At 44.2% G+C, this 13,831-nt stretch overlaps 2 protein-coding genes across 5 annotated transcripts; one reads left to right on the forward strand and one right to left on the reverse strand.

The window, feature by feature from the left end:
* The first annotated feature begins 199 nt into the window (after window positions 1-199).
* LOC128268798 (WD repeat-containing protein 26 homolog) lies at window positions 200-9,800 on the forward strand. Of its 4 annotated transcripts, none has more exons than XM_053006021.1 (5): window positions 200-336; window positions 2,690-2,922; window positions 3,269-3,471; window positions 3,638-6,728; window positions 8,726-9,800. In XM_053006021.1, the coding sequence occupies exon 4, from the start codon at window positions 4,553-4,555 to the stop codon at window positions 6,719-6,721; it is 2,169 nt and encodes a 722-aa protein (XP_052861981.1). In that variant the 5' UTR covers window positions 200-336; window positions 2,690-2,922; window positions 3,269-3,471; window positions 3,638-4,552; the 3' UTR covers window positions 6,722-6,728; window positions 8,726-9,800. The 4 variants fall into 4 exon arrangements, with proteins under 4 accessions (XP_052861981.1, XP_052861982.1, XP_052861979.1 ...); XM_053006022.1 differs by lacking the exon at window positions 200-336 and having other exon boundaries at window positions 2,651-2,745; window positions 2,807-2,922; XM_053006019.1 differs by lacking the exons at window positions 200-336; window positions 2,690-2,922; window positions 3,269-3,471 and having other exon boundaries at window positions 3,688-6,728; window positions 8,726-8,817; window positions 9,109-9,800.
* Window positions 9,801-11,303: 1,503 nt separating this feature from the next.
* Window positions 11,304-13,277, reverse strand: LOC128269001 (E3 ubiquitin-protein ligase RNF185-like). Its single transcript, XM_053006328.1, has 2 exons — window positions 13,169-13,277; window positions 11,304-12,654 (listed from the first exon to the last, which is right to left on the reverse strand). Exon 2 carries the CDS (start codon window positions 12,618-12,620, stop codon window positions 11,691-11,693), a length of 930 nt encoding a protein of 309 aa, XP_052862288.1. The 5' UTR covers window positions 12,621-12,654; window positions 13,169-13,277; the 3' UTR covers window positions 11,304-11,690.
* Window positions 13,278-13,831: the final 554 nt, after the last annotated feature.

Genomic DNA, 13,831 nt, shown 5'->3' on the forward strand with positions numbered 1-13,831 from the left:
AGTCGCACTTACACTATTGTAATGTGGCACTGTTTCCCATTTTTTTTGTATTGTCATCCTGCTCACTCTTGCTGAAGCAGTTTAATCCCATATGCACACCACTACCTACACTACTACTACTGCAATAGCCATCAATGAAGGCATATTTCAGTACCTAGCTTCAGTACCATCGCAAACCATCGATCCATTATTGTTGAGAACGTGGTTTGCTCATTACGTTTGCTCCGTTGCTTGTGTCGAGTTGCTTCGTGTGGCTGGTGTTTGATGCGGAAAGCATAAGGAGCTCTGGTTCTTTCTTCCGATGGTTCCAAGGCATTTCACGCATCGATCTTAGAGGTGTGCACAGCTTCTCGACATCACTTGCTCTGTGTGCTGTGAGCACTTGCTTTCGTGTAGTGCGTTAAACTAAATATGGTCGTCTGCAGAGAAGGAAGGGGTTTTTCTCAACAAACAAAGCAACCATTCGAAGAACAAGATGAGAACAACAAGGAAAGACTATCAGTTGCTGCCGTCTCCACGGCAAGAGTGTATATCTTTATCTGCTAAATCCATTTTTTTTCTTCATATTTTCCACCATTTTTCTTGCAAGTATTACTTATAAGTATTGAAAGCATTACAGTATCCGAAACGAATTCAACTCGGCAAACGGTGAATGAGAGTGTAAAGAGCTAGTGCAAATATCTCATTTCATCTATGTTTTTCATTTCATATATGTTGTTAGTTAGGAAATAGCATCAGTACAGCATTTAGCTGCACATCGTAGCAATATCTTGTGCATTGACGTTAGATAACGAGTATTGAAAAGATTGTGATGAGAGCGTATGAAGCAATCAAGTGTCCTGCGAAAAGTGAATCTTCTGAGGGGTTCAAAAAAGGAAGTTTTGAAAACAATTCCAAATCGGTCGTAGTTTTGTTGGCGTTCTATTCCCATCGTGTATCTGTGTAGTCGTGGCCTATGTTGCCCTACTTCTCGTTTTCTTCGTCGTATTGAAAACGCCTTTAAGCTTTGGTTTATTTGCTCGGGCGATACGATAAACATGATTTTCTAGCCTTAAGGCAAAAGCAGTACCGTTTACACCAACGGGTTTGTTTTAAGTAGCAGGATGTGGTACGATAAGTTGCGTTATTCGATGTGCGTTTGAACATTTGTGCCATTGGAAACAAGGAAAAACTGGTTATGTACCAGTGGAATTACATGTGTGCGTTTGCTGCCACTCTCTAGTCCTGTTCATGAATCAGCAAGAGTTGTGAAAGGAAATATGTATTTTACAAAATGTTTTCTTTCTTCCTCTCTTTCTCCTTTTGCTCAGCAGCACTTACACTACTACCAATACAAAGAGCGGACTCTTGTTCGCCAGTGTAGGTGTAATCGGTAGGTGGTGGATTAACAAAGAAATAAGTGTCCTTTGAGATAGTTTCATACAATGAAGTCTCATGTTTCATGAATCGATACTACGACTAAGCGTACAATCGTGTGCGTGCTTTTGATAAAAAACAGGTCCACAGAAATATGAAAACGTAAACAAAAACATTCGTAAAATCAAATGACGAATTTCACCATCTTTACCCCTCATGCTACTGTATAATGATACATTCATATCAACTTCAAGCAAACAGACGGATAATTCTGTGCATGATGTGCCACCAGTCGAACATGATCTACTACATGAAACATTATTGATTGAAACAAAGAAGCAGAAATACTTCTTGATAATAAGTGACATCTGTGCGGAACCCTGCCAATGCACACTGTGTTGCGTCCATGCGTGTGCGTGTTTCACATTACAGCTAGCAGTTGTCAGATGTAGAAAAAATAGTTTTCATTAATTATTTTGTATCGCATTCTCCATTTCATCACTGCGTCAATATACATCTAGTGAAGAAATGTTTCCATCTTTTGCAATACAAACTGTCTTCGGTTACTCAAAGGCAACGAAAATTAATTTTGGTCCTCAACAGATTTTCATCGATTTTGTAAGATTCTTATTTATGTACGATGGTTTGCCTGTATGGCTTAGGAATGGAAAATGTTCACTGCTGTCCAAATAGTTTTTCATTCTTCGTTAACGTGCGACTTTTTAAATGGATGGATGTAGCTTTGGAATCAGAAAAAATGCATTCTGTCTCCCTATGCACCCCACACATTGCCTATCATGACATCAGATCAGCTGGTTGAAATGCTGAATATGGAAACCATCCGCGTAGAGTGATTCATTCATGCTTTCTCACTCTTGCATACTCAATGTCATTCCCCAATTCCGTTTATAGTAAAAATAATTGATGCTAGCTCCAGGAAGACTAACTGGCGGCTAATGCCCTGGACTTCACAAAAACGATGCGAAGCATGCAACACAGATACTGTAGTGGGAATATCTCCATTTTTTTCCATTTTATGCGCGATACTTTTTCGTTCTCTCTCTCTACCTCTCGTACTGTCTCTTTCACACACAAGCACTTTGTCTTTCTCTGTTGTTTTCTTTGCTGCGTATCACTGCGCTACGGTTTTTTACTTTTGTTTCATTAAAATTTTTTGGTCATAAAATGACGCTTATTCTTATTTTCTTTAACTTTTTCCCATCGGATTCTGCAAGTGAGCAGTGCGCGAAAGTGTTGTCTACACCTTCGAACTGCTTTTGTAGTTTTTGGGTAAAGATTGTACAATAATGTGTGGGTGTTTTCGCATGCTTAGTCGTCTGGTGTATGAGTGTCAGGCGGTCTCTAGATGAACCAGTGCAAAAGGAGGAGGTATGTCAGCAAAAGTGAGTGAGTGAGCAGGACGACAATAGTGTTTACGCACATCTTCTAGGCGATTGGATACGTCAAAGTGAAAACGAAGGAAAGCACCATCAGTTGTAGAGGTGTTGGTGTGGTGTGATGCAGTGTGAAGCAGCAGCCGTCAGCAGCAAGCAAAGCATTAGATAGGTAGGCATTGAAAGAAAAACTTAGCAGAACCATAGCATAGTAGTTGACAAAATATTGCACATTGCTACCAGTACTACTAATGGTAGGCTCATCAATCGTTGCTGTGTGTATTCTTTGTTGGTGAAATTGGTCATAACGCGATTGTGACGTACAGTAATACATAATTAGAAGCTGCACTGCACAGCACTTAACTGTTCGTGTCGAAAACAATCTAATTATTACGCATTGAGCAAATCTTACTGTGAAACGGTGTTGCGACGACAAACCGAACGGAAGAGGTTTCTGAGGCGCTGTGCGCTTTGCCACTCTTAAAACATTTCGATTTGCTTTTGGATTACTCTTTCAGATTGCAATCTCGAACCCAGTCGAGTTGTCGCTTGTCTTCATCACCCAGCCAAGTGGAGACCAAACGTAGCATTGCATCGCATTCCACAACGCAACGCTATCACCTACAACGGGGTACCCAAACCAGCAGTGAGATTAGTCGCAGTAGGCTAACCAACCCCGGAACTGTTCAGTTCGTGTTTCCATCAATATTTTTCCTTTTTGGTAAGTCCAGACTACCATTTTGCACGCGAGGTTTTAGTTTGAATTTTCTCAAAATATCTAATTTTTCACAAAATTTGTTATCAGGATGTCATTTGTTAGCATGAACTTACAATAAGATTGTTTCTCACATTTTTTCTGCTTTCGATTGCCTTAAAAAATACAACAGATTTAATGGTGCCCTCAATAGACAATCAAAATTGATTGCGTTCAGAACACGAGAGGCGGCGGCTCTTCGGGAAGGTCCTCCTCGTCGGACGAAGACCTCAATGAACGTCCACCGGCGAGAAAACGCGCTCGCAAGACTGATCCTGACCCGCCGGCGGAAGCAGCAGCATCGGATCTCCTCCATAGCTTGCCACCGTCCTCGGTCATCGTCGTCGTTGTGGTAGAGCAGGGGGAGGAACAGCAGCAGTCGGAAGGGGAGCGCGCAGCGGAGGGAAGTATCGAAGTGGCCGCACCCAGGCAAGAGCAACACCAGGAGGAACAGCTCTTGGCAGCGGTACGCTACGCGGAAGCACCTAGCGAGCAAGTCAGGTCGGCAGCAGAGGTGGAGAGGGAACGGGACGGCGGTGACAGTCGTCCTGCTGCTGCTACCACCGCCGCTGGTCGTCGAAGGTCACGTATCGGCAGTACAATCGCTGCTGCAGAAGGTAGTGGAGCTGTAGGTGGTGGTGGTGGTGGTGGTGGCAGAGCTGGTGAAGCCGCAGAAGATACCTCGACAACAGTAGGCGTTGCAGTGGAGGGGATTAATCGAGGCTTCTGCAGCAACAAGAGACGAAGTTCACGGGGAAGATCGCAGTGCACCGGTAGCGGAGCAAACAGAAGCATTGATCGCCACGGGGAAGGTCGGCTGCGTTCCGCCGGGCGCCAGGAAAATCAATACCCAAACGCCTCCCATTCCCGATCCGTTCGTTTCGTAGAGACGCACGAGTCCAGCATTGGGCGCAAAGACTTTGATAACGAAGATATTTCCGAGGAGAGCGAGGGGGAAGAGCCGAACGTCGACGAGGGTCAGGAGAACGCCGCCGTGCAACAACAGAGCGAAGAGTCTACGACGAGCCCCCAATCGAAACGACGAAAGATGTTAAACGACAACAACAATCGCAACGGCACCGGTTCCCTGGCAGATGCGGCCGCAGCCCCGTCTTCGATGGACGAGTCAACGAACTGTGATCTGAACGGTCACAACAGTGTGGCCAACAGTAGCAGCAACAGTAGTAACAACACGACCACCGTTAACAATAGTAGCAACGCTGCCGCCGAAGCCGATGGCAATGGTGTGCCAACCAACAATGGACTGATAGCACGAAACGGGAGCGATGCTGGTGCTGGTGGGGCCAATTCCTCTTCCTCCTCCGGTGGCTCAGCGGGTCACTCGCAGCAGCGGGCTACGGTGGTGAAGCTCGATCGCACTAACCAGGATATCGTACGGCTGATCGGCCAGCACTTGAAGGACATCGGTCTGGAGCGGAGTGCCGAAATGTTGATGCAAGAATCGGGCTGCTGTTTGGAGCACCGTGCCGCGACTAAGTTCCGATCGCACGTCCTGTCGGGCGATTGGACGAAAGCGGACCACGATCTGCAGGAGCTGCAGTCCATGGTGGATAGCAAAACGGACCGTACCAGCCTGAACGAGATGAAGTTTCTGCTGCTCGAGCAAAAATATCTCGAGTTCCTGGAAGAGGGCCGCCCGATCGACGCCCTACACGTGCTGCGTAACGAACTGACGCCGTTGCAGCACAAAACTCCACGAGTTCACCAGCTGTCCTCGTATATGATGTGCACGAACAATCAGGAACTGTATCAGCGGGCCGGCTGGGAAGGTCGAGGCGTTAAGTCGCGCACCCGATTGATGGATCGATTGCAGTCTTACCTTCCGGCAACGGTGATGCTGCCGCCGCGTCGACTCCGGTCGCTCCTGGCCCAGGCGGTGGAGATGCAGAATGAGCGCTGCCAGTGCCACGATATGGCCTGGAGTACTAGCCTTGAGAACGTGTCACTGCTGGTCGATCATAACTGCGGGGCGGACGGGTTTCCGCTGCAGGCACTGCAGGTGCTGAACGATCACTCGGATGAGGTGTGGTTCTGTAAATTTTCCCCGGACGGAATGCGGCTGGCGACTGGTTCGAAGGACAATACCGTAATCGTGTGGGAAGTAGATCCGGTGAAGTTGTTGCTGCGAAATAAGCGTTCTTTTGAGGGTCACACGTACGGCGTATCGTACATTGCCTGGAGCCCGGACTCGAAACACTTCATTGCGTGCGGTCCAGACGATTGTCCCGATCTGTGGATCTGGGATGTGGAGCAGGAGAAGCTGATCACGAAGTTTTCTCATTCCACCGACGACAGCTTGACGTGTGCGGCGTTCAACCGTGACGGGACTCGGTTCGTGACCGGCGGTACCCGTGGTCAATTCTATATGGTCGATCTCGACGGCAGCTTGCACGACAACTGGGAGGGTGTTCGTGTCAACGGGTTGGCCTTTCTGTCCGACAACAAAACGGTGCTGGCCGCCGACACTCACTACCGGATACGGGGCTACAGCTTTGACAATCCGCGCACCGACTACGGGATCGTGCAAGAGCAGTGTCCGATCATGACATTCTCCGTCAACGGAGCGGACCGGTTGGCGTTGCTCAACATATCGTCCCAGGGGCTGCACCTGTGGGACTTGCAGGACAAGTGCCTGGTGCGGAGATTCCAGGGCGTCACACAGGGCAATTACACAATCTACTCTTGCTTCGGCGGAGTAAATGAAAGCTTCGTGGCCAGCGGTAGTGAAGACAACAAGGTCTACATTTGGCACATCCGGCGCGAGGAACCACTAGCCACGCTCATTGGGCACACTCGCACGGTCAACTGTGTCAGCTGGAATCCGGTGTATCCGTCGCTTTTGGCTTCGGCCTCCGACGACGGAACGGTTCGTATCTGGGGACCACAGCAACCGCACACACAGTGGAACTCGAATGGTGCTGTCATTCACCAACAGCCGACCACGGCCGGTGGTGGCGGTGGAGGATTAGTTTGCGCTAACGGCAACGGTGGTGGAGCCGTTGGCGCTGCGGCTAGCGATAGTGCCTCGATAAGTTCGACCGGTTCGGCTACCTCGTCGTCATCATCGGCGTCATCTTCATCCGGCGGGGGTGGTACTGGCGGCGGTGGCGTGGCTGGAGTTTCCGGTGCACCGGGTGGTGGAGGAGCCGGTGGAAGTATTGAAGTACTATCAACCTCATCTTGGAATATCACATAATGTTAAGGTGAGTCTCTTCGATTGCAGAACGCAGAGGTATGGAGACATGTTCTATCCGCCGTTTAAAAAACTTACCAGCTGAAGGACTGCAATCAGCACCGCACTCAAGAGCAATAGTCCAACGATGGCAGCGATTCCAATTATAGGTTATGCTTGAAGAAACATCAAACAGAGAATAAAATCGTACATCGACGCATCGCTGTGCAGCGGTGATTGATTGGTATGAACTAGGGGCTAAGGGATTAGTACCAATGCTAAGTGAACAGACAGTACGACGCAGGCGCAGAACATTTTGCTCAACATCCGGTCACCTGGCGTCACCTTTTCAACCGTTGCCGAGTTGGTAACTTCCAACATCCGCTCTGCGACAAAACTTCCGAGCGGCCCTCGCGTTAAAAGATACTCCCTAGAGGGAGTAGAGTAGTTAGCAATCACTCCATCTTAAGCCGGCCGAACTACGTCTCCTTTGTCCTTCTAAATGGCTAAGAATCCGCCATTCTCATTACATGACCCACCAGTCATATGCTGCGGTCTTCGTGCGCAAAGTTCGCTATTGAAATTAGTCCTTGATGGAGCGTTATGCTCTCGAATGCAAGGAAAAGAGCTTTCGTCAGTTTTGGACAAAGTCCATGTGAAGTCCATAGGTCAAACTCTAGATGTTTTCGAATTTTCGGTCATCTATTAGTATTACCGTATTTTTCCGTGTATAACGCGCATTTTTTTGCCAATTTTTTTAGCTCTAAAATCTGGGTGCGCGTTATACAAGGGGAGTAAAAATTTTGTCTCCTCTAAACTTACAAATGTGCCCTTTTAGGTACATATTTTATGGCATTATTGAATAAATTATGAAATGAAACATTTGTTAGGTGGTCCAAATGGCCTGGCGGACAGTTAAAGAAGAAATCGTTGCTGGTTTATGACCAGTTCAAGGGCAACTTAACACAAGAAACGAAGCAAATAGCCAAAGACTTAAGGACTGAAATTGCTGTAATTCCAGGCGGTCTTACCTGCCAATTACAACCTCTTGATGTATCAATCAATAAGCCTTTTGAGACCTTATGAGAGAGGAATGGAGCAAATGGATGCAAGAAAGCGAATCTAACTTGACGCCAAGTGGTAAAGTTAGAAAACCGAAGATTTGTGAAGTTGTCGAGTTGGTCATTAAGTCATGGCAGGGAGTTAAAACAGAAGTTGTTGTGAAATCATTCAAAAAATGTGGCATCAGCAACGCTATGGATGGATCTGAAGATGTCGCAATTTATGAGGACTCTTCAGAGACTGACAATGAGGAGTACATTGAAGAGCAATTAGAGGATATCAATTTGTCAGACAGCAGTGAATCTGAGTTTGAAGATTATTACGAAATATAAAATACTAGTATGTCTTTTGCAATGTATACGCATTTTATCTTTAGTCTACTTTGGAATATTTATAGAATAATATAAAATAATATACATGTAGAATAATATAGAATATTATTAGAAAATTTTCAAATAATACATTATGCTCATTGGGATGTTGGATGTTACATATCTGAAAAATGTATAATGAAAAACTTTTTTTTCCAATTTTTTTCTCTTAAAATATGGGTGCGCGTTATACACGGAAAAATACGGTAGTATTACTATTACTACACCGCCACGTACGCTCCATGCTGGTGTTAGTAATCCTGCTGATGATGATCTATCATAAAAATGATCTTGTTCTTGTTTATCGTCCCTGGGTTCTTCAATCCAGAGTCCCTAATGACCGATGCTAACGCAGTGTTGAATTAAGTTAGGAATGGAATAAAGTTGCGAATGTACAAAAAAAGTGAACCTGCATATATCGTTCCGTATCGCACTCTGTATTCCTCAAGTTTACGTATTTCCCAATCGTAACATTTTGAGTATTTTTTTCTTTTTTTTTCTGCGATCCCTTACCGGAATTCACAAAATTTGAATTAAACATATTTACACATTTTTAGTTTAATGGATTAATGCATTTTGTGTTTTTCTTCGACAGCTTCGAGAAACGTTCGACTACTCCAAGGAAATTGAAAAACGCTCGCGTGAGTGTTCTGATCTTCAAATGGGGGAAAGCTGAAAGGTACGCAGGTACGAGAAATCGGCAGAGTTCTAGGAGGTAGCTAAGCGCTGTACCACCAGATTATGGGCTAAGATGTATTTAAGAATAGAACAAATAAATATAAAAATGTTTTATTACATTGCCTCTGTTATTACGCACGAATCCGACTAGCGGCAGAGAAGGATTTTTATTTCACTTTCAGTGAGCTGGCTGAAGAGCACTTTAAGCACAGTCTCTCAGATTTTAATGCTTTCTTCCTACCTTTCATATTGATTCAATTTTGCCCCGTTAAGACGACATTTGTTTGGAATACTTTGTAGATATTCAACCAATCAACTATCGCCTCAACGAAGAGGAGAAGAAATCGAACAGAACCGACACCTGGATGAGAAAATGACAACCGAGGAAGAAGTATGTAGACACACCAAGGAATGAACAATAAAACTTGAGCAAGCGAAAGGGGCAGGGAAAGTAAAAGAAAACACACAGACACACAATTTAGCGATTTATGGTAGTTTTAATATTTGAACTTGATAGCAGAAGCAGAGCCCTTAATTATTAGATTCGTATTAAAGCGTTACACTAAGGCATTAGTGAGATAACACGGGATGGATGGTGTTGGAAGAACGATTGTTGGAATTCGACTGTTCCACTTGCGCAGAGCAAAAACGATGAAACCTTCCAGCACAGTTCCCTAAGAAGTGAAGAAAACAATTGTAGCAAGTGGATAAAAACAAGCCGTAATCGACAGAGAAACAACATAGCGACATCTGTACAGCGTCTTCAACTAGCAAGCAAGAAGGGATTTGGTGGAAGGCTATTGCATATAGTAGAACGGAATTCGTTGATGATCTGCAGCAAAACGAGCGAGCGCTGAAGCTACGGTGAATAACAAAACGATTATTAAACTTTCGTAGTCGATAAGGATCGAACGAAACGGTGCTCTACCCAAACATGTGTAGAGAAACTGTTGGCAAAGAAGAACAATGGCAAATAAATATTAAAACCACACTGAAATATAGATAAACGATCTTGAAACTCATGGTCCTTTGTGGGGGAGCGGGGCGTGGCAGGGCGTCAAGGATGGACGAATTCTAATCTTATTCGGCAACGAAAATGGTCTTATTATTTTACTCTATTATTACATTTGAAGATTTTATTATAGCAATACATCAACCTTGATCGTGGACCAGTAAGTCTATATTTTGCATGAAACGAAAAACGGAATCCACCAAATAGAAATCTCCACCAATCTAGCGTTACATGCCCGATTTTAAGCCACAACCATTTTCTGAACCATAAACGTGCATTAGAAGCATTTAACCGAACATTGAAAGATCTACCCAACAACTCGAGATGTTTTGTAAGCGCAATGATTTTACTGTGTGGAGATTTCCGCCAAACATTGCAGTAATTCCAAGATCAACGGCTGCCGACGAAATGACAACACATTGCCAACAAAGTATTTCCAAACATCATTTCGAATTACAAAAATAATGAATGATTGAGTGAGCGACCAATTTTAGCGGCTAAGAATACAGATATAGATGACCTAAACTAAAAACTTCAGAATGAGATCATTGGAACAATGCATTCATTCAAATCTATTGACTGAGTAACAAAAGAAGACGAAGCCACCAACTATCCAATTGAATTTTGAGACTCCTTGGATGGGTCTGGCTTAGCACCGCACAATTTACGCCTAAAGGTTGGCTCCGTAGTAAACATGCTTCGAAACATAAACCAACTAAAACTGTGCAACGGTTCGCGTTTGGTGGTAAGAAAATTGATGAACAATGTGATTTACGGCACGATACTTGGAAGAAAATTTGACGGCGAGGAAGTTCGCATTCCGAGCATCCCGATGATTCCAACCGATATGCCGTTTGATTTTAAAAGAATTCATTTTCCGATCCGTCTTGCATTCGCTGTGACCATTAACAAATCACAAGGCCAATCCTTGAAAGTTTGTGGTTTGAATTTGAAAAATCAATGTTTTTCCCATGGTCAGTGGCATGTTCACGGGTCGTAAGACCATCTGCGTTGCTTGTTCTTGCGCCTGTATCACAAGGTGCTTAACTTAATTGAGAAAAAAAGAAAGCCTAAAAAGTTCGCTCTCATGAGCTGTGTTCATTGAACGGTTATTTTAAAAACCTAATTGACAAAAACGTTAACAACAATCAAAAAGCAAACAAAGCAATTTACATTAAGGAAGGAACGCATGAAAACGAACAAACTCTTGCGCATCACAAAATCTAGCTTATGTGTGTTTTATTTGTCTCATTTAGCTTAATTAACGAACATTACAGCATTTCCTGTTTCATATATAAATGTTTGCATTACGGTTGTTCTCTTACACCTTGCACTAGGCTAGCTTTCTCCAAAACATTTTTTTGCCCTTTTAATGCCCTTGCAATTGCAAGTTAATGGATACAACAAGACGAGGTCGGGACTGGGTATTTCCCGTTTCCTATTTTGACGAAGTGAGCGAGTGAGACACAGAGCATAAAACATACCGGTATGTTTGCATATTTTTTCCAAATACCTACGTACTGTGAACATTAATAATGAAACATTGAGAGGTGTACGTTTTTTTTTTCTAGATTATCACATAAAAAGCGTCATTTTGCGGCATGTATTTCATGTTTTGCTTCCAACATATATCTTTATTTTCTGTTTTTACAGCCCCCGGCTGCTAAGATGAAACATTTCAGCACCATCACTTGGCAGATTACCAAACAACAAAAATTGTAGAAACGGACAAAAAGAAATTTAAAAATAATGCAAACAACACTCCACGGCCCACTCACCCAGCAGTAGTTACTGGGAGATTACATTTTTGGTCTTTTCTGTGGATTCAGGGACAATTTAGATTGCGTTTCCTCTCCATGCTCTCCTCTTTTTATGCCATAGCCAACCAAGCCAGAAAGATGAGCGCCACACAAACAAACACTTGCGACAGAAACTGGTCCTCCTCCGACTCGCGTGTGTTTTCTCGCGGAGTGTTCGCGCCACGAAAATCGCCAAAGTTTAGTGTGGAGGTGAAGAACCCGAACGGAAATGCACCGATACCGAACGACATGTGGAAACCACCGTCACCCGTAAAGCTCTGGAAGCCGTGCGGTTGTTCCGGTTCGGTACGTTGACCGGCCGGGCGCGGCGGAACGGTTTTCCGCGGATCCTCCTTACTTCCTCCCCGCCCATAGAGGGGAATGACCTTCTCCTTGCTTATCGACGACTTGCACACCGGGCAGGTGTTACGGTATCCATTCATCCACTGGTGAATACAGGGCCAGCAGAACAGATGGCCACACATACTGACCACTGCATCCTTCGCCGTGTCTAGACAGATGTTGCATTCGAACACGGAGTCGTCTTTTTTCTCCTCATCACCACCGTCGGTGGTGGTACCTGAATTGGTGGCTCCACCGTCTGCTGCAATGCTGCTACTTTGCAGATTGTCCTTCGATTGATCATCAGCGTTAGTGCTGTTATCAACTGTGTAGACTGGCCTTTTCTGACTGCTGTTGTGACTGTTCGAAGAGGAGGACAAAATGGGGTTATGCTTGATTCCGTACGATGTCGAAGCCCTGCTAGCGCTGCTTGTGGCTGACGAAGTTGCACTGCTGTAACTGTTCGAAGAGGAGGACGAAGTGGGGTTATAAGCGTTGACGAGCTGGATTCCATATGATGACGAGGCTCTGTTAGCACTATTTGTGGTCGACGAGGTGGACGAAGATTCCGGCTCTTCGATGAGGTCCTCCAGCAAGGGGGCGGAGGCTGAGGTAGAGGAGCTTCCAACCGAGGTAGGAGTTTCTGTTGTCGAAGCCATGGCCTACAACAATTATTGCAGTAGCCCTGGTTACCTGTAAGTAAAACAACACAAACATTTCATGAATAATTTATTTATTTATTTCGAGAAAGAATGCTTGGCCCTAGGAGCGGACATGAGCACATTGTTTTTAATACAGTTCATCAAGGCAACATGGCGGTTGCTAGGTAAATATTAGTAAATTAGTGATAAAATATTGGAAATATACAAAAAAAAAGGTAAGTAAAACAAATTATAAGTTGTAGAGGGTGATTCAATTAAAATTCTATTTTTTATTTGGTTATAAAAACAAAACACGTTATTTTCGCTGGAAAAGCCAATTGCCGAGAGCAGAATAATGAAATTAAACTATAAAAAAGAGAATAATGAAATCTATGAAAGGTTGGTAACGAGACTAGTAACAAATTTGGGATAATATGACGTCGTCCTTAGCGTTGTCGCGCGCCAGCATTCGTTTTCGCGAACATAGTGTTGTTACGTGTACGTGTTTTGGAATGTTTTGTTGTTTTGGCCTGTGATCCAGTATCGCTAACAAGTCACGAACTTACGTGTCGGTCCGTTTCGTCCAAGGACTGGGCTTTTTCACTGTGTAAGTTGGGAACTTTTTACCCCGGACGAACCAAGAACAGTTCGTTGGGTCAGTTTTGCATATGTACGTGACCTGGCGTCATTGGCATCAAATGCACCAGGCAGGCACCCCAACGTGTGCGTGTGTGATTCCATTATTTAGATAGATTACTTTTAATATCACGCGTTTGGGCGTTTGTCAGCCAGCCCTTTAATATTATGTTGGATTCAGCATTTTCATTTACTGAAGAAAATTTGAACAGTGGGCTAACTTAACTAGTAAGACCTCGTCATAAGAATATCAAATAGTCGAGCAGCACGGTCGGGCAGCTTCGTCGAGCAGCGTTAAAAAATAATATCAAGTATTCATTGACTGTGCATTCTCCGTGCAATCGAAGATTATTCAAAGTAGTTTATTGGTGACTCTCAACGAATCCGGACATACAATTTTTGATCTCCCGATCATAAATATAAATATTAGGAAATTACAAGATTGCTACATGTCCTTTCGACTCTTCTGCGGTACGACGAGTAGTTTTCGTGAATATTTTGAAGAGATGAATATAGAAAGACAAGTTTTTCCAAGGTTTCGCCGTTGCGAAGTATCGATTCCACCGCTGGTACAAGCTTTTTGGCTTTTAATG

The sequence above is a fragment of the Anopheles cruzii genome, chromosome 2 (genome assembly GCF_943734635.1).
Source record: "Anopheles cruzii chromosome 2, idAnoCruzAS_RS32_06, whole genome shotgun sequence".
Taxonomy (NCBI): domain Eukaryota; kingdom Metazoa; phylum Arthropoda; class Insecta; order Diptera; family Culicidae; genus Anopheles; species Anopheles cruzii.

Coding starts and splice junctions, on each gene's coding strand:
- LOC128268798 (XM_053006021.1), top strand. CDS start 4,553: ATGTTAAACGACAACAACAATCGCAACGGCACCGGTTCCCTGGCAGAT.
- LOC128269001 (XM_053006328.1), bottom strand. CDS start 12,620: ATGGCTTCGACAACAGAAACTCCTACCTCGGTTGGAAGCTCCTCTACC.